At 51.0% G+C, this 22325-nt stretch overlaps 11 protein-coding genes across 11 annotated transcripts; 5 read left to right on the top strand and 6 right to left on the bottom strand.

The window, feature by feature from the left end:
* Positions 1-30: 30 nt before the first annotated feature.
* AYO21_09302 (hypothetical protein) lies at positions 31-783 on the bottom strand (the record flags this gene model as incomplete). The annotated part of the gene is made up of 1 exon (XM_022659239.1): positions 31-783. The coding sequence occupies one exon, from the start codon at positions 781-783 to the stop codon at positions 31-33; it is 753 nt and encodes a 250-aa protein (XP_022508447.1).
* Positions 784-1758: 975 nt separating this feature from the next.
* Positions 1759-3120, top strand: AYO21_09301 (hypothetical protein; the record flags this gene model as incomplete). The annotated part of the gene is made up of 1 exon (XM_022659238.1): positions 1759-3120. One exon carries the CDS (start codon positions 1759-1761, stop codon positions 3118-3120), a length of 1362 nt encoding a protein of 453 aa, XP_022508446.1.
* Positions 3121-4194: 1074 nt separating this feature from the next.
* On the top strand, positions 4195-5876 carry AYO21_09300 (hypothetical protein; the record flags this gene model as incomplete). Its single annotated transcript, XM_022659237.1, has 3 exons — positions 4195-4598; positions 4657-5147; positions 5209-5876. 3 exons carry the CDS (start codon positions 4195-4197, stop codon positions 5874-5876), a joined length of 1563 nt encoding a protein of 520 aa, XP_022508445.1.
* Positions 5877-6396: 520 nt separating this feature from the next.
* On the top strand, positions 6397-7281 carry AYO21_09299 (hypothetical protein; the record flags this gene model as incomplete). Its single annotated transcript, XM_022659236.1, has 5 exons — positions 6397-6493; positions 6547-6595; positions 6663-6728; positions 6788-6908; positions 7021-7281. The coding sequence occupies 5 exons, from the start codon at positions 6397-6399 to the stop codon at positions 7279-7281; spliced, it is 594 nt and encodes a 197-aa protein (XP_022508444.1).
* Positions 7282-7760: 479 nt separating this feature from the next.
* On the bottom strand, positions 7761-8692 carry AYO21_09298 (hypothetical protein; the record flags this gene model as incomplete). Its single annotated transcript, XM_022659235.1, has 3 exons — positions 7761-7962; positions 8023-8300; positions 8396-8692. 3 exons carry the CDS (start codon positions 8690-8692, stop codon positions 7761-7763), a joined length of 777 nt encoding a protein of 258 aa, XP_022508443.1.
* A 336-nt stretch (positions 8693-9028) lies between these two features.
* Positions 9029-11380, bottom strand: AYO21_09297 (acetoacetate-CoA ligase; the record flags this gene model as incomplete). Its single annotated transcript, XM_022659234.1, has 6 exons — positions 9029-9435; positions 9497-9589; positions 9652-9873; positions 9932-10265; positions 10327-11201; positions 11278-11380. The coding sequence occupies 6 exons, from the start codon at positions 11378-11380 to the stop codon at positions 9029-9031; spliced, it is 2034 nt and encodes a 677-aa protein (XP_022508442.1).
* Positions 11381-11820: 440 nt separating this feature from the next.
* On the bottom strand, positions 11821-12775 carry AYO21_09296 (hypothetical protein; the record flags this gene model as incomplete). The annotated part of the gene is made up of 3 exons (XM_022659233.1): positions 11821-12282; positions 12355-12668; positions 12724-12775. 3 exons carry the CDS (start codon positions 12773-12775, stop codon positions 11821-11823), a joined length of 828 nt encoding a protein of 275 aa, XP_022508441.1.
* Positions 12776-13131: 356 nt separating this feature from the next.
* Positions 13132-14052, top strand: AYO21_09295 (hypothetical protein; the record flags this gene model as incomplete). The annotated part of the gene is made up of 3 exons (XM_022659232.1): positions 13132-13183; positions 13237-13550; positions 13642-14052. The coding sequence occupies 3 exons, from the start codon at positions 13132-13134 to the stop codon at positions 14050-14052; spliced, it is 777 nt and encodes a 258-aa protein (XP_022508440.1).
* A 520-nt stretch (positions 14053-14572) lies between these two features.
* On the bottom strand, positions 14573-16572 carry AYO21_09294 (hypothetical protein; the record flags this gene model as incomplete). Its single annotated transcript, XM_022659231.1, has 4 exons — positions 14573-15141; positions 15196-15810; positions 15863-16431; positions 16487-16572. The coding sequence occupies 4 exons, from the start codon at positions 16570-16572 to the stop codon at positions 14573-14575; spliced, it is 1839 nt and encodes a 612-aa protein (XP_022508439.1).
* A 1046-nt stretch (positions 16573-17618) lies between these two features.
* AYO21_09293 (hypothetical protein) lies at positions 17619-20021 on the top strand (the record flags this gene model as incomplete). The annotated part of the gene is made up of 2 exons (XM_022659230.1): positions 17619-18793; positions 18854-20021. 2 exons carry the CDS (start codon positions 17619-17621, stop codon positions 20019-20021), a joined length of 2343 nt encoding a protein of 780 aa, XP_022508438.1.
* A 249-nt stretch (positions 20022-20270) lies between these two features.
* On the bottom strand, positions 20271-22028 carry AYO21_09292 (hypothetical protein; the record flags this gene model as incomplete). The annotated part of the gene is made up of 5 exons (XM_022659229.1): positions 20271-20323; positions 20377-20948; positions 21014-21516; positions 21577-21681; positions 21738-22028. 5 exons carry the CDS (start codon positions 22026-22028, stop codon positions 20271-20273), a joined length of 1524 nt encoding a protein of 507 aa, XP_022508437.1.
* Between the last annotated feature and the right edge of the window lie 297 nt (positions 22029-22325).

The raw sequence follows: 22325 nt of genomic DNA, 5'->3' as shown, positions 1-22325 counted from the left end.
TCAATGTTGGATCCTCATGTTTATAAGACACTACAACTTTGATGGCACCCAAACAGGGGCTCTTTTCTCCTTGAACGCCTTCAAGCCCTCTTGAATGTTCTCCCCTTTTTGGAGTTCTGCCCATTCCTTTCTTCCAGTGATCGCAGTCGCTTCCACGACACTTGCAGTCTCCCATCCCTGCCTCAAGCCGGCTCTTGTGCAGATGATCGAATCAGGACTGTTCTCTGCAATGACCTTTGCATATTGTAGTGCCTCGTCAATGACTTCGTGTTGCGGAACCACCTTGTTGACGAAACCCCACTCCATGGCTTTCTGAGCAGAGAAGTAATTTCCTGTCAAAGCCATTTCGCTGGCTCTCTGCAAGCCTACAGTCCGGATCAGCCGAGGAAGAACACCAGCGTACGCTGCCACGCCTCGCTTCACCTCGACCAAGCCAAACACGGCCGTATCTGCGGCAACCACCAGGTCGCAGTTCATGACGGTCTCGCAGCCACCTCCCAACGCCATGCCGTTGACGGCAGCAATCACCGGTTTCTTTCCAAGACGGTTGGACAGTGGGATAGCCCCAGGAACATCGCCAGGGCCCGCACCGGGCTTTCCAGCTGCAGCAGATGCCTTTCTTTGCCATTCCTTCAGATCAGCGCCAGTCGAAAATGCCTTTTTGCCAGCTCCAGTAAGTACGGCCACCGACAGTGAAGGCTCCTCGTCAAACCAGCGGAAGACATGGGTCATTTCAACGACATCAGCCGCAGTGGTGCAGTTTAGCTTTTCAGGTCGAGACATGGTGATAAGAACCACCCTCGGGGCGGGAAAGGAGAGCTTCGCGAATTTTGTCGCGGGTGGGGAGCGAGCAAATGACATCCTGGAGGTATGGAGGGTGTTGGAACCCAGACTGTCGCGGGTGGTTTATGGTGACAGGACAGGAGATACCAGAGAAGATTTAGCAGGAAGCCCAAAATATCTGTGATAGTGAAATGCTTCGCTTGGGATTTGGTCGTCTTTATTGATCAGGAAGAAGGAAAAGAAGGGGTCCTTGGTAAGTAGAAGTAGGAGAAGAATTAGGGAGGCACAAGAGGGTTTGTATATTGCCGAGGTATACAAACCTGGGGTCAAATGCTGATCTCTTGATTAGATGTGCCTGGCAAGCTAGCGAGCCGATGTCAAAACAATAAGTGAAACAGTCTGACGAGAAATAGTAGTGATTCACTAGTAACTTAAAGACAACGATCATTAGGTATAAAAGCACCCCTTGATCTGGCGCCCGCCTCATTCGCTGTTAGGTGACGACCTAGATTCCGAGAAGGCGGTCTACTTTCTGTCAGACTACCAATTTCTCCTTCTAGAGGCTTGGTAGTTTTCGGGAAAACCCCAAGCTTGGGGCCCAAAAATGCTTCGTATTTGTTCGAGTTCTGCCCCTCCAACGCTCTCCACTGTTGGCAAAATAGGAGAGAATAGGGTGGAAATATCAAACCTCATCTAGACATAATGGGCTAAGGATGGACTCCGGGATAGTAGATCCCGATATAGGTAGTTGTCTAGCATGTGGTCAGAAAACCGTCGTCTCCTTGATAATACTAATCGTGTCTCTAGGACTCTAATTGGACCTCGAGTCCTGAGGTCTTTCGTACAACAATGTCGTGATTGCGACGACCTCCGCATTTGTCAGCGACTCAGCGATCCTCTTTGTTTGAATACATATAACATACATGATACATGACAAGCAATCATTGACTACTAATACTGAAAAACCTCGAGAAAATGGCTGATCATGACAACATTGCTGTCCGGGGCAAGGACGTGCCTCCCCAACTCCATCTGACAGCTTTCATGCGTCCTGTTTCCCTTCACACTGGTGCATGGCGATATCCTGGAGCATACCCGGACGCCAACTTCAACCTTACACACCTCAAATCCTTTATCAAGAAACTGGAAGATGCCAAGTTCGACGCCTTCTTCATGGCCGACCACCTCGCCGTGCTGAACATGCCAATCGAAGCCCTGAAGCGAAGCCACACCGTTACATCATTCGAGCCATTTACTCTTCTCTCGGCTCTCTCTCAAGTCACAGCCAAGATCGGACTAGCAGCAACAGCATCAACGACATATGACGAGCCGTATCACATTGCACGTCGCTTCGCGTCTCTTGACCATATCAGCAACGGTCGGGCCGCGTGGAATATTGTTACCACTGGAAACCCAGAATCCGCCAAAAACTTCGGGCGTGATGAGCACATGGATCACTCAGATCGTTACAAGCGTGCACGTGAATTCTACGATGTTGTCACCGGTCTATGGGATAGCTTTGCAGATGATGCATTCGTGCGCGATGTCGAGTCCGGCACATATGTCGACCCAGACAAGATTCACGTCTTGAACCACGTAGGAGACGAACTGAAAGTCAGGGGGCCCCTCAACATTGCACGACCCGTTCAAGGCTGGCCTGTCATTGTGCAGGCCGGTCAATCCGAGCCTGGAAAACAGCTTGCTGGGGAAACCGCCGAAGCGGTCTTCTGCTCCCCAAAGGACATTGAATCTGCGAAAGCACTATATGCGGATATCAAAGGGCGTGCCGTTGCTGCCGGCCGCAGTCGCGATCATATCAAGATCCTGCCTGCCGCCTTCATTGTGGTAGGCGACAGCTTCCAGGATGCACAGGAGAAGCGACTCAAACTCGACAGCTTGGTACATTACGACAGTGCCATTGCTTCATTGTCCATTGCACTTGGCACAGATGCATCCAAATTCGACCCGGACGGGCCACTCCCAACTGACATACCCGAGACCAATGCGAGCAAGACTAGCCGTGCGGGAGTCTTGAGAGTCGCCGAGGAGGAAGGGTTGACCGTGCGCCAGCTCGCACAGCGATATGGAGGATATTCAGGACTTGCATTTGTTGGAACGCCTGAGAGCATTGCAGACGGCATGCAACAGTGGTTGAACGAAGAGGCGTGTGACGGCTTTACAGTTGTACTGCCATTTTTACCCCAAGGTCTGGACGACGTGACTCAACGGCTGGTGCCAGAGTTGCAGCGGCGTGGCATCTTTCGAAAGGACTATGAAGGGACCACGCTGCGGGAGCATCTTGGTCTTCCGCGGCCAAAGAATCGTTTCTTTGCCTGATCTGAGAATGACGTGCTCGCGGGGGGAAATGGCACAATCGTGATAGGAGATACTGCTGGCGAGTTGCCGAGAGGCGTTCATCTCGCCGCATTTGAAGAATCATGATTGGCGGAATGAGTACCAACATTGTGCAGATCAATAATCACCTCGTACCTTCTGCGGGTTTGGGCAGCTCTGTACCGGGGCTAGCTACATTTGTGAATGAAAATAAAGTATCTCAGGACGGCATGCTGAATGTATCAGTAACTGAAGAGCTTTGGGAACGGCTCCTGCAGAATCAAACGAAAATTGAAGGCAGTGGTGTCAGTGCCCGCTACCAATGTATGCGTCGACCGAGTCAGTCACTGGGTTCTCGTCGACAACATCAGGGTCGTTGACGCTAGCCTTGAGATGCTGAGTCGATCAAATAAGCTATGATGGAACAAGATCTCGAGAGGCCATGGCAAAGAGAGCAAAGACGCGTTTGGACCTTTCTTCCACCCTCCAAAGTGGAGACTCAATCATCATCAGCAGCAGAGTGTATCAGAGATATTGAACAAGCATAGCCCGTCCACTGGAAAGTACTGTTCACGTGAGGGAGAATCGCATGAACTGGTAACTCTTGTACTCCGGCCATCGCCGTGAGGAAGCCTACCCCAGGGGTGACTGGGTGAAACTCTTGCAAAGCATTGGTCTCCGGCCTGGAAGCTTATTGCTCGGCGGCTACCGGGAATGTTCAATACCCACAATATCCAAGAAATCAACCCGGTGATCGCCAGAAACGTGGTTGTGTCATCTCTGGGGGAGCCATGGGGAACTCTCTGGGGAACGTCGGCCGGGGAATAATGCAAGACCAACAAAATCCTTCAGGGGTTCGCCGAAAGTGCTCCAGCATCTTGTTATCACACTGAGATATATGGGTACAAGCTATAAAAACATCCTTCTCTGGTACATCTGCCCCCTGTCCCGCCCTGTCCTGCCCTGTCCTGTGCTGTCTTCCTTTCGAACAATTGCCCCTGAGTTGGTACTTTGTTCAACTTCTCCTTGACAACACACAGTTTGCGTCAAATACTCCTTACAGCTGCGATCTGCACCATGGCTGCCCCTGACCACGGAGACCATGGTGTCGCCAACCTCGAACATGGACGTCGCCACTTTGGAACCAAGTTGGTATTCATCGTCGTCTTCATCTGCTTCGGTTCTGCCAGCTTTGGCTTCTCCAATTCCGTTATTGGTTCAACCCTTGGACAGCCGTCGTTTTTGCATGCCATGGGCCTGGATACGGCCAAGAATGCAAATGATCTCGTTGCGGCTGTCCTGGCTGTTTTCTTCGTCGGGGGCGTGTTCGGAGCCTTTACGCACGCCTTGCTTGCGGACCGCTATGGTCGGAAGGTGTCTGCTTCGGTCGCATCGATTATCATGATCGTCGCCTCTGCAGTTTGCACGGGGGCGAACAGCATGGGCTTGTACATTGCATTCCGTTTCTTCTGCGGTTGGGCGTGAGTTCTGGTCCAAGCTACAGCTCCGTCTTATCCATGACTAACGTCTGTCATGCAGAGCATATCAATTTCTTTGCACCATCCCGACGTGGGTTACTGAGATCACACCACCTTCTCACCGCGGTGTTCTTGGGAACATTATCGCGGTCAACATCGGGGTTGGCTATGTCATTGCTTCTTTTGGCGGGGTCGGTTTCTACTTTGTGACGGGCGATAGTCAATGGCGCGGCATCACCGGGCTACAGATGCTCTTTCCCAGCCTCCTGCTCGGTGCCATGTATTGGCTTCCTGAGTCGCCCCGATACCTGATCGCCAAAGACCGACACGAGGAGGCATTGTCTATCTTGAAAACGCTGCACTCCAGTGCATCCCAGTCGGATCACTTCGCTGAGATGGAGTTTTACCAGATTCGGAAGCAAATTGAATGGGACAATGGGCACAAAATGACATATGTTCAGATCTTCAAGCACCCGACCATGAGGAAGCGAGGTTTTATCACCATCTGCCTGACATGGTGCATGGTGGGCTCTGGGGTCCTCGTCATCAACAGTAAGTCAATTTGAAGCACCGTTCCCTTTTGAATACGGACGACTGATGTCTTTTGTTCTAGACTATGGCACTGCCATCTATTCTGCTCTTGGTTACAACGAACTCGACACTCTTCTCTTCCTGGGCGGCTGGGTCACCATTGTCATGCTTGCTCCCTTGCTTTCCATGACCTTCGTGGACAGAGTAAGCCGAACTTGGCTTTTGGCAAGCGGATTCTTCCTCTGCATGTGCACCTTGATCGTCGAGGCAGCTCTGCAGGCGACTTATCTGGGGACCACCAACTCTTCTGGCCTGGCCGGAGGCGTGGCCATGACATACCTCTACGTCTTCTTCTATGTGGTCTGCCTGGACGGTCCCATGTTCTTCTACATTGGAGAAATCTGGCCCTCGCAAGTGCGTGTCCAAGGATTTGCTATCGGTATCGCTGCCCAGAATCTTTCCAACATTGTGTGGAGTTCAGCCGCCCCTGCGGCATTTGCCAACATTGGCTGGAAGTACTATATCTTTTTCATTCTTCAGGCATTCATCGGAGGTGTGGCCGTTCTGCTGTACTTCCCCAACACATTGAAGAAGCCCTTGGAGGAGATTGCTGCCCTTTTCGGCGATGTTGAGGAGGTGGTTGTATTCCAGGGTGAGCTGGACGAATCACGCTTCGAAAACGGGCTCGGAGAGAAAGATTTGGGCAGCAATGCCGCGCAGGTTGAGAGCGTAGAGGTCGAGAAAAAGTGACGTCAGGGCAAGCAATGGGGAGGCATGTGAGGGCATCAACTTGTTGGACCACGTCCATGTATCCAGGTATTCTCTTTAGAACTGAGTTGGTATTTTGCTATTAGTTCCCGATAGATGTAACTGGGTCCGAGGCCCGAGAAAATATTCTCAGAAACGTGTTGAATCAAGCTTGCGGGGCCTTTCTGATATCCCCAGCAGTCGCAAGAGGTATGGACAGGACACTGTGTTAGATTACAGGAAAACTATGAAGGTGTTTCGGTGACAGCCGAGAACTAGGTCGCGAACCTTGCAGCCACGTTTCCCCTGTTTCGGCGAGTAGGTCCGAAGGAGAGGTTTAGTCTTGTTCGATAGTCTCGCGTTGTTGGCCTGGGGAAATTGAAAACTCGGTGGTCGGTTGGTCGTCAGCAGTAAAGGTTAGAGCGAACAACTACTCGAGCACCTCTAGGCTCGCAGTTGAGATTCTACCACTTTATTAGCACTGTTTTTGACTGAAAAAAAGTTCATACCGACGCCCTGCAAGATGTCTGTTCCAGAGTATCAGGACAAAGAACCCTTGAAGGTCTCGGAGAGCTTGAGCCTCGAGCGTCTCGCTGGGAAATCGGTGTTGATTACTGGAGGTGAGGACTTGATTTGAGTGGAAACAACGTCCAATTCTGAAACCGAAAACAAGGTGCGGGTGGACTTGGGAAGGCATATGCCACAGCATTCATTCAAGCTGGGTGAGACCACAGTTCCTCTGACCTCTTCGGCGTCGATGGGAGGGAGGTTGCTTACAAGGCGATCCAGTTCCTATGTCACTATTGCCGATGTGAATGAGAAGCTTGGGGCAGAGACTGTGGCCGAGATGGGAGAGTATGACCATGTCGATGCCCTTTTAGACTTCTGAGATATTAACATACAGGAAAACCCAGAAATTCTCAATTCATCAAATGCGATGTTACCAACTGGGATGATCAGGTCCGTGCCTTTGAAGCCGCGTCCAAGAATTCACCATATAAAAGCTGTGATATTGTCATCGCAAATGCGGGAATTGTCGGGCACGATGATTTGTTTACCCTCCAAGGCGAGTATTGGATTCAAGGCCTCGCTGGGCAACGCTGTCCTTATTGACTGTTGACCAGAACCTGCTGGTCTTCCCGTAAAGCCCAATCTGAAGACCATGGAGATCAACTTGATGGGATTGCTCTACACTGTTAAGCTGGCTCTTCACTACTTTCGACGTCAACCGGTCGACAGCGACAGGGACCGATGTCTCATACTCAAGTCTAGCTTGGCAGGATATGTCGACCTTCCGGGCTCAATCCAGTATAATTCATCCAAGTTTGGTGTGCGAGGAGTCATGAGGAGTCTTCGCCGTACCTCGTGGAAGGAGAATATCCGGGTTAATCTGGTTGCTCCATGGTGAGACGTTGTCACGACTGATGATTGCTCCAACGTCGTCTTTATACAGAGTAGCTAACTGAACCATTCAATTGTTACTCACAGGTACATCCGCACGCCAATTTTGTCTCAAAAGGTTCAAGAGTTCCTCGATGGGAAAGGAGTTGGGTTTGCCCTGGTTGAAGACTGCTGTCGAGCAATGTTGTTCATTGCATCGGATCCCACCATCAACGGTGAGTCAAAATCTTGTTGTTGTATCTGAAGCCAGAAGTTGAATCTCTACAGGTCGGGGTATAGGCGTGGTATCTCGCCAGCACGCAAAGGAAGGGTATATGGACCTGGATCTTGATGACTATAAGGCAGGGCTCTATTCGGAATGGCAACAAATAGTGCTAGACACTGCTGGAATCCTGGTGGTAAGTTTTTCAACGCTGCTCGTATCTCTCTGCTCGATTGATCTGAGGCTCACTATGAATGTGACAGCAGTAAGTGGAGATTGCGGATTCATGTCTGCACCCAGTTGTCTTCCACTACACGGGTCCCCGACTTGGTCATTTGTAGGATTGTCCCTCCCGTATATCTTTCTTCCACAATAAGATCGACCATTGCTGCTGCCACTTCGTCCGGTGTATTGGCCCTTCCCGCATCGTAATTGAATTGCTTCAACTTGTCGTCGTCCTCTGTCCACATTGGAGTGTGAACCTTACTAGCCACATATGATATTAGCAACATGTAAAGAGGGAGGTGCATACTCCAATTGGCTTACCCGGGGGCAACGGCTACGACCTTGACACCATTGATCGACTGGGCATTCTTCATGGATCGTACGAAGCCGGTAATTGCATGTTTTGTTGCACAGTATAGGGCGACGGCATACTCCCCTCGAAGCCCGGCAATTGAACCAGTGATGAGTACCACGCCTTTTTTCTTCTTATTGCCCAACTCTCTGATCGCTATCCTCGTGAGCTTGATAGGGTGATTCACGTTAATATCCACTTGGGAGTAGCGTTCAGTCTCGGTATCTCCCTGGAAACTTGACCACAACTGTTGATCTCAAGACAAATACCTTTAGCAAGCAGTCCCTTTTCCTAAAGTCATGGGTTTGATGAGGAATGAAAGGGTTTCATCAGATGACATACAGGCTCGAAGACGCCGGCACCGGCGACGTAAACATCAGGGACATCTCCGAACTCCTGCACAGCGGTACCCACGAGATTCTGGAGATCTTTCCAATCTGCCACATCGCATTTTTTAAAGACGGCGTTGGGAGACGTATCGACCAGGTCTTGGGCTTCAGCTGTCAACCTCAAATCGGCAACAACGACACGGGCCTCGAGATCCAGTGCCTGACGCACAAAGGCAAGGTTGATACCTGAACCACCGCCTGTGACAACGATGATTTTATTAGCGAGGGGAAAGGCACCAAAGCCAGTCATACTGTACTGTTGACCCTTGATATGTCTAGGAGGAGGAAAGCATATACCACGACGGACAATTGATAGTGCAGGAGAAGCTTCATCAGCATATTAAGTAATCACTTGCCTAGCTAGCTGTGTACATGAGAACTTAACTGGCCCGGGAAATACCGACCCAACAGCTTTGCTCATAACACAGTGGTCCACATCGGATAATAGACAGACAATCTAGAATACAAACAATTTAATACTCGGCTCGGGAATATGTCAATCCCCAAAGGTTTCCCTCGACCTTCGAGCAGTTCTTCTTCTCTGGACATCGTCCTTCGCATTGGCAAGTCTATAGGACACCCACTTCTACAATTTGCTAGACGGTTTCGTTGAGCCTCTCTCGTCGAGGTACACAAACTGCTCGTACCACTTCAACGAGTCAGGGTTGATGATAGTCGAGCTCGGAGTTATTTTTTGACCAGAGACTATTTTCTTCACGGGCAACTCGGTCTTCTTCCCATTCACAGTCATGGGAATCTCTGGCGTCTCGAAAACGAACTTGGGAACATGCCTTGGACTCAGATCCTTTCGGATATGAGCCTTGATGGCACTTTTCAGTCTCTCATCGAGCGAGTGTCCTTGCTTCATCTTCAAGAACAGTAACACCTGTTCATCATCGTCATGTGGTCTTCGCTGGCCGATACAGAGGCTTTCTTCGATCTCTGTGAAGCCCGTCAGGCAATTATAGATCTCAGCGCTTCCGAATCGAACACCTGTAAGACCCGTCAGAAGGCTCTGGAACTCAGGCACTTAATTAATGGGTTTAAGCCGAACCAGATGGATTGAGGACACCATCACTTCTACCCAGGAACTGGACGCCTTGAGTATGAGGGTCCATACGAATGTAATCTCCTTGATGCCACACACCTAGAGGAAACGTTTAGCTCTCTTATGGCCGGGGATCGGAGTCTGACCAGGGTCACGCTTACCAGGAAACCTCTCAAAGTACGCCGAGCGGTAGCGTTCACCACTTTTATCCCCCCAAAAGAATGCCGGCTGGGATGGGAAGGGTGCAGTACACACAAGCTCGCCAGCTTCGCCGGTTGACTCGATTGCCTGTCCGTCATCCGAGTAGATTTGTACTTTCATCCCCAGTGCTCGTGCCTGGCACCAGCCAGCATAAACTGGCAGACTCGGAGTACCGCCCACAACTGTTTGATCTCATGTTAATTGAAGAATTTAGAAACATGAAGGGACTGTGAATCTTACAAGCTCCAGCAATGTCCGTGCCACCTGCAATACTGCTCAGCTGCACTGGTCCAAAGTTCTTGTAGACATAATAGTATTGTTGCTCCGTCAGGACCGATCCCGTGCTGGTGATAACCTTTAAGGCGTCCAGATTCGGCATGCCTTCTTTTCTGATATCGGCTTGTTCCAGGAGAGAGAGGTAGTGGGCACTGGTCCCGAAGTGAGTGACTCGGTGAGAAGAGAGGATGTTAAGAAATCCCAACAGGCTTGGCTTCATGGGTGAACCATCATAGAGAATTGATCTCGCCCCACTGAGCAAACCTGAGATCGAGTAGAGATACATGATCCAGTTGGTCTGTTGAGCCCAGACGTCAGCGAAACGTAAACAACAGCTTCATGGATACGTGGACCCCTACCGTTGTGTATTGAAGGTAGACACTGGTGCTGTTCAAGTCGATGCTCAAGACTTGCTCAACCTTCTGTTTCAGCAGAACCCCTCCAAGAGTGTGGACAAGGCATTTAGGTTGCCCTGTAGTTCCTGAAGAGTATACGATGACCAGAGGGTGGGAGAATACTAGTTGCGCAAACACTAGCTGCTCAGACACCCCAGAAGTGAATGTGTTGAGGCTCTGGAGCCCTTGATCAGGTCGATCTGGATACTTATCGCCGAAACGTGGCACAACGACAAGGGCCTTTAGAGCTCCATGCGTCTTCAGCCGAGTTGCCACTGTCCGCGCCTTGTCTAAGCAAGGGATTCGCTTCCCATTGTACAGAACCCAATCATCGGCAAACAAGATCCTAGGCTGCACCTGTAGGAAACGGTCCAGAATGCCCTTCTCACCTGTCTCGGGGGAACAACACGTGAAGATGGCACCGATCGATGCTGCTGCCAAAAAGATGGTGAAGGTGGAAATACTGTTAGAGGCAATGCAGGCCACACAGTCGGATTTTCGGATACCAGCTCGAGTTAGGCCACTTGACAACCGTCCAACCCTATCTCGCAGCTGGGAGAGTGTGACATTCTCGATTTCGCCGCCTCCTTCTCTGACACCAGTCAGGATGGGGATGTTCGACCCGGCCCCAGCTACGTAAGCCGTCTCAAGAATGTTCTGTGCAAAGTTAAGGCGTGCTTCTGGGAACCAAGTCGGTGTCGGATACAGTCTCTTCACATCCGAAGACGCAATAGCATATGAGGGGTGAATCGATGCCTTGACGCGGGTAAATTCCCACACCAGCATCCAGAATTGGTTGAGAGATTCTGTTGACCATTTCCACAGATCATGATAGTCGGCTGAGATGCATAAAGGTAGAGTTTGTGTTAGCTAAGCTGATCTGGAGAGTGGAAACAGCTTGGACGTCGCCCTTACCAATATTCAGCTGATATCTCTCGTTTGCAAGACGTCGAAATGCCTCGATGTTCGTGGAGGCAGGATCGGGGTGTTGCCAGACCTTCACCAATTGCCCCGACATTTTGTGAGATGACCGCCTCGCAGTATTGACTTACAGCTAAGGCCAAGTTGCATAAGCCATCCACACATCTGATGTGTTTTGATTTATGGCCACCCGAGGCGGAGTCTGACCTTGGAGACATAAGAAGTGTCGGCAGCTCGGCGTCTGCCTCGGGTACAGGAGGCCTCTTTGAACTAGCGATATCAGGTCGGGCCGAGTTTTGCCAAGGCCGCTGAAGCACAAAATACCGACTACGAGGTGGAGTAATGTGGTGGAGAGGTTTAGAGAGAGGCGAGAGGAAGAAGCCACGGGGCTTAGTCTTGCTTTCGCGGTCTGTGGGGCACGGGGGTGGTTTAGGGCTTCGGGAATCACCGAGAGTAGGACCTAGTCCCGTTCCATATATGTCATAGTCTCAGATGTATTGATATCATTCTCGGCACAGAGGCTTAGGCTTCTCAGGACTATATGACATGGAATAATGAAGCTCCAGCATCTACATGGAGGTTCACGCCTGTGATTCCCGAGGCCCGAAACCCAGACAAGAAGCAAACTGTTTCCGCCACCTCCTCGGGAAAGGTCAGCCGGTTCATAGGGCTCTGTGCTTTGGATCCGTCGTAGAAGTCTTCGCTCAGCCCTGCCCCGCCACCCATCAGCATCGGGGTCAGGGTGAATCCTGGAGAGACAGCGTTGATGCGAATGCCTTGAGGCGCATATTGCCGTGCATCTACCTTGGTCATGGATACCACGGCGTGCTTGACACTGTTGTAGCACGACAATGTTGGCACAGACGCGGTACCAGAGAGGGAACAGGTATTGACGATCGAACCTCGAAATACACGTTGTTTGCGCTCGTCTCCCTGTGACCAGTCGAGGGGTTCTTGTTTCAGCATCTGCTGCACCTCGTACTTGGTGCAGAGGTATACCTGTTGAGGTCGTGTTAGTCTTTGACTTGTCATACTGCTCTCATAACGGTAAAATAACTAGGGATTGATTACCCCTTTCTCGTTGACCCTGTATAGCTTCTCGTAGAGGGCGACATCGGTTTCGTGGGTTCTCGTCCCTCCCAACCCAATCCCTGCATTGTTGGCTGCAAAGTCCAGTCGACCGAACCTGCTCACGCACTCATCGACCATCCCTTTGACAGATTTGCTATCAGAGACATCTGCGAGGTACAGCGCAACCTCTGTAGCACTTGATACCTTCTCGACCAATTTCTTGGTCTCTTGGAGACCTGCATCGTTCAAATCGACGCAGAGGATCTTAGTGCAGCCTTGCTGGGCGAGCTTGATTGCAATCTGTTGACCCATCCCTAATAGAACATTCAGCCTCAATCAGGCATTTCAACGCAATTTATATCTGCTCACCTGAGGCTGCGCCGGTCACCAAACCCACTCCCTTCTGAAGAATGGGGTCCATTTCAAAGGCAGTCAAGTATACACAGCTGAATATGCTATTGTGGGGGCAGCAGTTAGATGTACTTCGAGTCTCCTCAAACTATTTTGAAATCAGGGAACCGAGATACGGCTGGCCACATATCCTCAATTCCTGGATTGCTGGAGCTATGGTCAACCTGCCCTAGGTCGTCATGGTTCGGCCTCGGCCATGGGTCATGTTGACACTCGGTTGGCGCCGACCATGTGGTACACAGAGGAGATACAACGGGCCGAGGGTTTGTGGAGAGAATATAGAGCATTTTATTCTGAACAGCTTACCAGCCTGACAAAAGACCACTTTGCGCATCAGATATTACAGAGGACCAGCATATAGCTAATATGGCTGGAACACTTGCAGGTGGCACAGCTATCGTAACCCGAGCTGGCTCTGGTGAGCATATTCTTTTTTAGAAACAATAGAGAGGACTCCTAACAGCCTTTCAGCCACAGGGAGAGCAATAGCACTTGCATTTGCTCGAGACGGATGCTCAAACCTAGCCATTGGCGATCAGGATAGCACATCGCTTGAAGAGACCGTCAGTCTTCTGCGAAAGCAATACAACACGCTCAATCTTCTACACAGCGAGGTCAACTTCAACAACGAGGCTTCTATTTCTCGTTTCATCCAATCGATAGTCGGCAAGTTTGGTCGAATCGACTTTGCAGCAAGTCTGGCTACGCATGAACCGCCTGCTACTGGTGCGCATGAAGTCGAGGAACGAGAGTTCGACCTGGCTTTCGAGAACAACCAGAAAAGTGTATGTTTGGTTGATCGCTACTCAAATCCAGTTCTGTTTCCTTTCCATACGCCTTAACGACTGACATATATTCCTTGATTCTGGGATGAAGATATTCTTCTGTTCGAAAGCGATCTTGGGTCATATGGTCAAGCAAGAGCCGCTCGAGGGACAAACAACTCGTGGCAGTATCGTGAATGTCGCAAGCATCGCCTCAACTGCGGCTTTGCCGGGCATGCACGTGTATTCAGCAACCATGGGTGGTGTCTATGGCTTGAGCAAAACGGATGCCTATGACTACGCCACTGATAGAATTCGCGTCAATGTGGTTTCCCCGCTCATGTTCTCACAGCCGAGCCTTTCTGCGTTGCTCGATGAACATCCCTTTGGGCGGTACACTCTACCAGAGGATGTTGCTAACGCTGTGGCGTTTCTCGTTGGGCCACGTGCTGATTTCATATCTGGTATCACTCTTCCCGTTGATGGTGGCTATCATTTGAAGACTGGAGGTCCCCCTAGATAGCTGTTCTTGTGCTCATATACGGGCAGACTGTCAAAGGTTGAAAGTACGGGGAGCTTGCATCAATGGTGATATATAAGCTTCCATCCAAGATAGGCTCGTCAACGGAGATTTACCTATATGGGATGAGGCCTTCAGCAATAACCAGAGGAGTGACAGACCTGATCGTTACTGCCCATTGATGCCGTCTAATCTGGACATGTCCATGTATTGGATCGCCTGATTAGATTATCGAAGGACCAAAATCATCGAAGCAGCTAAAGAAGCGGAATGCGGCATCTTTTGGGTGTCGGTAGTCGCCGAATACTGACAAATTCAGAAGCCGGATTGGCAGCACCCGTGAAAATACCAGATATCTTATCTGTAATGCCGTGTAGCCGTTGAGGCTCAAGCCTGTGACCAATCAATCTATTCCGCTCAAGGACGGTTCTGACATGTTGCTGTTTCGTGTTTCGAAACAGATACAATGAAGAACACCTGAGAAATTCTATGAGATATCTCGTCTCCGTACCGCCCATGTCCTTTATGCCACCGAGATGGGGTTGTCCAAAAACTGAACGGGAACATCCACAAACTTGCTCCTCAGATACTCAGCCACTCCTTTGCCCAGCATGTCGATTCTGGTGCTACTGGCAGCACCTCCACCTAGAAAGTCAAGAAATCGGAAATGGACAGCCCAGATCTGAGGAAACTCGCACCTCTCGACTGTAGTGCCTTCCTTGAAGTCTTCTCCCATCAACTCGATGATTTTCGGGACGGTCAAGTATGACTGGAGCCACTTGTATTCGTTGGCACTCCGGACAAAGAAGCCGACGTTACAATTGTCTCCTTTATCTCCAGATCGCGCATGAGCTACAGAACCCAGAGGGAAAAATCGAGTCTCTCCAAATGTCTCGAGCGGCGTAGGGTTGTCGGTTTCCTTGCTAGGTCTCTTACCAGGCGGTGGTTCCGTGATGCCATGGTGTTGAATCGCAATCTCTTTGCCGTCGAATACCACTCGATGTGGTAAAGAAGTATAAGAAATAACCCCGGGGAAAAGCTCCATAAACATCTTGGGGGCCATGGTTCGGAAATCTAGTGACATATGATACCCTTTATCAAAGTGTCAGTAAAGGGGAATCAAAGGTGAGAGCAAGAGCTTCTAACCTGCGTAGAATTGCATTCGGAGTGCGTAGACGTGCTTTCGAAATACCTCTTCACTGATATCTTCGGCTTTCCGGCCTTTGACGAGCACACGATAGCCAACAGTTCCCAGCGACTGGCGAGGTGGGTTGACAGCTGCAGACCCGTGGCGTTCAATGCTAAGTTCGGAGAAATTGGCGTTTCGGAAGGCATACTCTAATTGTTGGCGCATGAATCTCTCTTTGGCGTCGATGTCCAATCCGTTCATATAGAAAGTAGCCTCAGCCTGGTAACCCCCAATTGCCACCACGATGGCTTTGGTCGTCGGTGGTGGCGGGCTTCCAACCGCACCCGAGATGCGAACGCGGTCTTTTTTGCCAGTGTTTTCAATTTTAACGTTTTCAATGTCGGCACAGACATCCGAGTTTATATACTTTGTGCCTTGGATCTCGTAGAGAAACTGTGCTCGTACATTCATCTCATCGACAAATCCTGCAGCTTCCGGGTGCTTTGTGATGACAACGGTGCCGTCGTGGGCAATTTCGGCGATGGGAAATCCCAGGTCCACAAGCCCATCTAGATATGGTCGCACTCCTGAGAAGTTTGCGCCCGTCACGTAGGGACCACATTCAATCAGGTCTAAGAAGTGGTCAGCGATCTATGAATGGAACAGAAGAGACGACAAACTTACGTCCCGCGATCAAGGCACCGGCTAATTGATCCCAAGCATCGTGCGGCCAGTCGTGCCACCAAGCAGCAAGCCCAATGACAGGACTAGCATCTGTGACACGACCGCAAATGACGATATCTGCACCGCGTCGTAGAGCCTCAGCGATTCCCCATGCGCCGATGTAAGCTACACCGCAGTAGGGTTTCCTATCCCAATCCTCTAATTTCCGTTCTGGGTGGTCGAGATGAACGATACCGCCGAGTTCTTGCTGTCTAGCTGGGTCGACAACGATTTCAGAGATGTCATCGCCTTGGACATATGCGACTTTCAGATGACCCTGCCCATGCTTCTGGCAGATCTCCATTGCTTTCTTCGCACATTCGGGTGTGTTGAGGGCTCCGGCATTAGTCACGCATTTTATCTTCTTCTCCGCAATAATGTCGATACAGTCGTCCAGTTGTTCGAGGAAGCCAACCTCGTATCCCTTAGTGGGATCATTGTGCTTTCGAATGGCGTTCCAAGCAATGTTCAATTCGGAGAGCCAATCCCCAGCGATTGCATCCAGATAGCCTTCTGTCACCATGCGATGCCTAGCCTAGCCGTCAGTTATCCCAGGTGTCCTTTTCGTGGGCGAACTCGACTTACATGGCATAAGGGCAGTCTTCCATTGCGCCGGCCACATTGCCAATGATGATGGGCCGTCCTGGCTCCGTCGTCAATGCAGGAGCCATGTCTACTCACACTCAGCGAAGGATAATGTGGAAGAGAGAGAAAGCAAAAAGTTGAAATTTGAATGTCTGCTCAAGGCACAGTCGCCGGCCACTTGGGCCGTTCTAGAGCACCTGAGTCTCTGTGCCATTCACTCGTACTCGGTGATCTGTCGCCGCAAAGTGGGAAGGCATGCCATATCCGAGCCTGGGAAGAGAGGGGGTTTTTCGGTAAACGCCGAACAAGCCTATATTCGCTCCACAATCACGACGAAGATCGGTCTTCAAGTACCGACGCACTGGCTGACTGGAAGCCAGTTCGCCGTAGGTACGATATCGACTCTCCCACGCATTTCTGATTGTGTTCTGTTGTGACTGTAGTGTTTTGGACGGTCTATGGGATCTGCAATGACGGTGGCTTGCTTCAAGCTCTGCCAAGCCCAAGCTCCTCATCAGGACCGCAGCGATTGCTGCCAATTAGTATCTACGAAATACCTGGGCAGATAAAGTAGGCGGGAATGCTCCGAGTGTGTGCAAGCAGTTGAAATGTGCAAGTCACCGAGGCCGTCTTTTCATTCATGGTGTACTTGCAGCCAAGTGGCCGTTCGAAATGCGTGGCCTGATAGCCCAAGTGCCTAGTCGCCTTGGATGGGGCACTACGTTCTAGGCGCACACGAGCCGCTAGTGCAGCCCACACTGGCCTTAGTCAAGCTCGCACGCAGGTTGCCACGCGCCTAAACCATGGGCACCCAGAGGTGGGTGCACCCCCCCGGTCTACATTCCAATATTGAGCCATCTCCCGCTCCAACCTCATCCCCCTCCCCCGCCCTTGTCCACCCTCCCGCCCACAAATTGCCACGGCGGATTCTTCGCTGTTTGCGATCGGCCTGCGTCCGAGTATTTGGGAGCGTGTGCCCCGGCCTTCTCCAGTCTTCTCTTCCTCCTCTCTTGCTCCCCTTTGGTTTCCTCCATTCTCTGACCATTGAATTCTTGGTCGTGCTCAACGAATAACCCCGCAGATCCCCCCGTGACGTCCTGTACCCCGGCCACCCTCCCCAGTGCCCCCCAAAATGCAGGCTTGTGACCGATGTCACCTACGCAAAACGAGGTGTGACCGCCGTATCCCTCGGTGCAGCGCTTGTGAAAAGGCTGGGGCCCAGTGTCTTCACGTGGACAAGCTTAGATCACGCAACCTTCCCCGGGGATATGTGGAGAGTCTCGAAAGCGATTTGCGAAAGATCGAAGATGACAATCTCAAGCTGCAGAGACAAGTGGCTGCGCTTCAAGCACAGGTTTCGAATGCCACACCCAACAACCCCAGCCCCATCCGCAGCCCCATTAATATCCAGGAGGCACAAGCCGAAATTAACATCAATCCCTCGGCCCAGGTCAATCTTGCACAGACCGAAACGTCGAATGGAGGTGAAATTTTGGATAGTCAATCTCCCAGGCAGGAGCGCAATGCTGTCATGACTGCGGCGTCAATGGCTTCTACAAGAACACCTGCCGATGATGCTGTCGCCACCGAGGTCGGATACCTCACGTTGACCGCGGCGGGCGAGACGCGGTATCTCGGATCGAGCAGTGGCATGGGCCTAGCTAGTATCATCAGCTCTGTTTTGGATCCGCAGCAGTCAGAGGGATACTGGCCGAAAGAGAACTCGAACCACCTTGATGAGCATAACTGGCGCATGTCCAGTACCGCGAGCGATGCGCCTCTTCCACCTCAGAATATCGCGATGCAGTTTATCGAGGCATATTTCCAGCACACACATATAACGTTTCCTTTATTACACCGGCCTACCTTTCTAGCTGCCGTAGAACAAATCTACAGCAACCCGACATATTACTCCACGCATCCGTTTGATGCCTTTGTATTCGACATGGTTTTGGCAATCGGTAGCGCCAATGTGAACAGGTTCGAGGAGTCAATGGCAGGTACCGCGACTCACTACACCAGAGCCCAGAAAAAGCTGCACGAGCTCTTGAACATGAGCGGACTGGTTCCCCTTCAGACAATTCTTCTTCTTTCTCAGCATGGCATATTCAGCAATTTACGAGACACGAGCGGGAGTATATGGCACCTGATTGGCATTGGAGCAAGAATTTGTTTCGAGTTGGGCCTACATCTGGAGCCAAAACGGGTAGACCGTCAGACTGGACGGCCAGTCGTACATAGTGTGCCCATAACGTTTGAGGTGGAAATGCGGAAACGCGCATTTTGGTGCTTTTATAACCTTGACAGGTAAGTGCGATGTTCTTCTTCCTGTCGTCAAAATATGTCCATCTGACGCGGATAGCACAGGATAGTTAGCTTTACTCTTGGGCGTCCAGTGGCCATGCGGGACGAGGACATCGACATCTCACTTCCCTCACATTTGGAGGATGAAGAATTTGGTCCTGATCGGCCCATCCTACCAGATCCCGACCCAGAGGCCCCAAACATCTCTCCATTTTTGCACCTCATCAAAATCCGACATTTGTCTGGGAAAATACTGAGTACATTGTACGCTGCCAAACAGAAGAGCGACATTCCTTTGGAGGAAAAGGTTCGAGTACGAAGCCAACTTTACGACGAACTGGTCGCATGGAAGAATGCCACGAGCCTTTTGAAACTAGGAGAACGCCACCACAACAACAGGACATTTGTATCGTGCTTCCTGTCGGCGCACTGGTATGATGCTGTGTTCAACAATGCAGTTCTGTTGCTCTACCGCCCTTCACCATACCTTCCTTACCCCGTTATACCCACTAAGCCGGGCGAAGAGGAGGGCGATTTGCAACGACTATTTTCAGCGGCTAAATCGTCCATCACTTCCTACTATGAGCTACACCGGAAACGGCAGCTAAATTACTCTTGGATCACACTCCACGGTATCTTCATTGACGGGCTCGCCTACGTCTACGGAATCGGTCTGGCGTTGAAGGATCCCAGTCAGGCCGCGCCGATTCCAGACACCCTGGAAATAATCAACGACACGCGTGCCTGCTCGAACATCCTTGTCGCCATCTGCGAGAGGTGGAGCGTCGCTCGCAGCTCGTGCGAGCTCTTTAACCGCATCAGCAACGCTGTGATCCGAGATGCCATCAACGCTGCGACAAAGAAGGATCTAGGCCCATCTGTATCAGCGCAGAACCAACAGTCGGGACGCATCGACTCACTTCAGGCAGCCACTACGGTCGATGGATCCTCCTCTTCAGGCCACGCGGTTGGTGACAACCTGCCGGGTTCATGGCAGCTGGGGTCCGGCCAATTCGACCTGTTGTCGTCAATGAATCAGTTTGACCACATGTTCGTCGCGGATGAATTCAGACAGTACTCGAGCGCGTTGGACATGCCTGATCGCTGTGATCACCCTATGCCTAGCGAACTAATCACAGGGTTTTCACAAGATTGGCCATTCGAAGATGCGCCATTAGTGTCTCAAGGTGCTTTTGGTATTCCCATGCAGGGAGGAAACAGACTATGGTGATTCTGTTTGACTTGAAACCTCTACCGGAGTGAAATACTCGGGCGGTGGGTCTCTCCAGAATTGCGAATCTCTATTCTCGCTCTTTAATACTTTCAGCCTTACAAGATCCATGGTCTTGTATTGTCCACTGCCGCGTGGTGTAATCGGCATCATCATTGGGAGTACTGCATCTGGGGTTCCCATAGCCCACCTGGGCCAGAAGACTTCGGAAGCACGCACTCTTCTCCTATGGCAGCCTCTTCACCTCAGTCAATACACGTATCTGTACAGAGGCGACTTATCTCCCATGTCCAACAACATCTCTGTGTCCATTAGCGAAGTTTCCGTTAGCCGGGGATGGGGGATGAAAACATACCTTCGGTATACATTGACCTGACCTCCTCCTCGGATATCTGGTCTCTCTTCGTGTTCTCACGTTTGTATGCCCACCTCAGGACAAAGGTTGATGCAATTGCGAGTGCGCAGCACGCGGTCGACACACCATAGCCGGTCCAATAACGAGGGGCTTCTTGGGCAAGGTAGATATTGGAACCGATGGCACCGCCGAAATTTCCCATCATGATACTGACAGCGAGACCACAAGCACGTTTTGAAGTGGGTGCTAGATTATTGGCAACCCATGACACCAGCGTGATTACTGCAGGATAGACGCCGATTGTAATGGGGAACAAGAAGGCGTATGTCAAGCCAGGCAATTTGGGGTGAGGGATGACCAGCAGTGCGAGGAAGCCAACCATAGATATCGCATATGGAACCACCACAAATGGCCACCGAGAACGACGCCGGTCAGCGAGCCAGGAGAACCCGATTGTGGAAACGAGCCCGGCAAAGTAGACCGGGATGGTGAGAAGTTGAGCCTGAGCCGAAGTGTATCCCAGGTCTTTGATAATGGTGGGCGCTGTGAAGGTGAATGCGTATACGGGAATTCTGTGCAGCTCATATTAGCCAATAGGTTCGAAGAATGAGTGTGGGATGCTGTATAGGCTGCCTACGTGTTGCCCCAGTATACAAAGACTGTAAACCAAATCTTCCAATCTGTGAGAGCGGCCACCAGGTATTTGGTGTGGAAATGGTCCATGGTGTCGACTCGGCCCTTCTCGGTGCCTGAGTCGCGTTCGAGACGATATCGAACAAATCTCTTCTCTTCGGGGGTCAACCAACGGGCACGCTCGGGTGAGTCCGGCAGGATCCAAGGTATTGTGAAACCCATCAACACTGTCACGATGCCTTCAAGTATGAAGATCCACCGCCAGCCGGCGAGGTCAGCAACGCCATCCATCTGCTGGATGCCGAATGCCAACAGACCAGAAAAGGCTCCAGCCATCGAGGCCGCCGAGAAGAACACGGACATACGTGTTTGGACCTCGAATCGGCAGTACCATTCAGAGACCAAAAAGGTGGCCGCGGGGAAGAAACCAGCCTCGGTGACTCCTAGGAGGATGCGGCAAACGAGCAGCCCGTGGTAGTTTTGGACAATTCCAGTGCAGACGACAACCTTTAAGAACAATTGTTAACCACGATACACTGTACGTTGGATGACTATCTATTCACATACAGTGCCCCAAGAGACCACTAAACATGTCATCCAAATAGAGGGTCGAAGTAGCTTAAGCACAATGTTGCTCGGAATTTCAAAAACGGCATAAGGGATGAAGAACATCTGTTACTCCGTCAATAAAGAAACAAGCAAAGAGTGTTCAGAGACCAGGGACATACGGTTGCCGCCAAGTTATACTGGGTCCCTGTGAGATTCAGATCGGTTGCCATTCCAGCCACTTTTGCATTCCCCAGGTTCCCCCTATCCAGGAAGGCAAGGAGATAGAGCAGGGCCAGTATTGGTAGGAGCCTCCAGTCAATCTTGTGGAGGACCTTCTGTGTCTCTGCAGCATCGTAGCAGGGGACTGGCTGTTGGTTGACAACACCGCTATCGTATTCAACGTGGTCAACTGGGTCGGCTTCCACTGTGTCGACCCCATTGTTCTTTTCATGAGCGCCGCTCCATGCCATGATGAGAGAACTCTTGTTGATACCCGCTGTGAGAGCGCGGGGAGAACGAACTATTATTGAAGACACCGCACATTTGACAGCTACACTGAAGGTGACGTTTATATAAAAGTCTTTTGGCTCTGTTGGTGCTTCGGCGACGCCCGATTCTGCGCGCATGACCAGCTTCTTTCAATGGCCTTTACATTGTGGAGCAATCTAGCTACTTCGTCTGGCTTTTTTATTCCGTAAGAAAACACCAAGGATCAATCCTGGTGGTTCAGGGCGGGGTATACAAGGTAGGTGCATATCTCAAGTCCT

The sequence above is a fragment of the Fonsecaea monophora genome (assembly GCF_001642475.1).
Source record: "Fonsecaea monophora strain CBS 269.37 chromosome Unknown Scaff90, whole genome shotgun sequence".
Classification (NCBI taxonomy): Eukaryota; Fungi; Ascomycota; class Eurotiomycetes; order Chaetothyriales; family Herpotrichiellaceae; genus Fonsecaea; species Fonsecaea monophora.
Note: the sequence above shows the minus strand (reverse complement) of the source record. Positions and strands in the feature narration are given on the sequence as shown.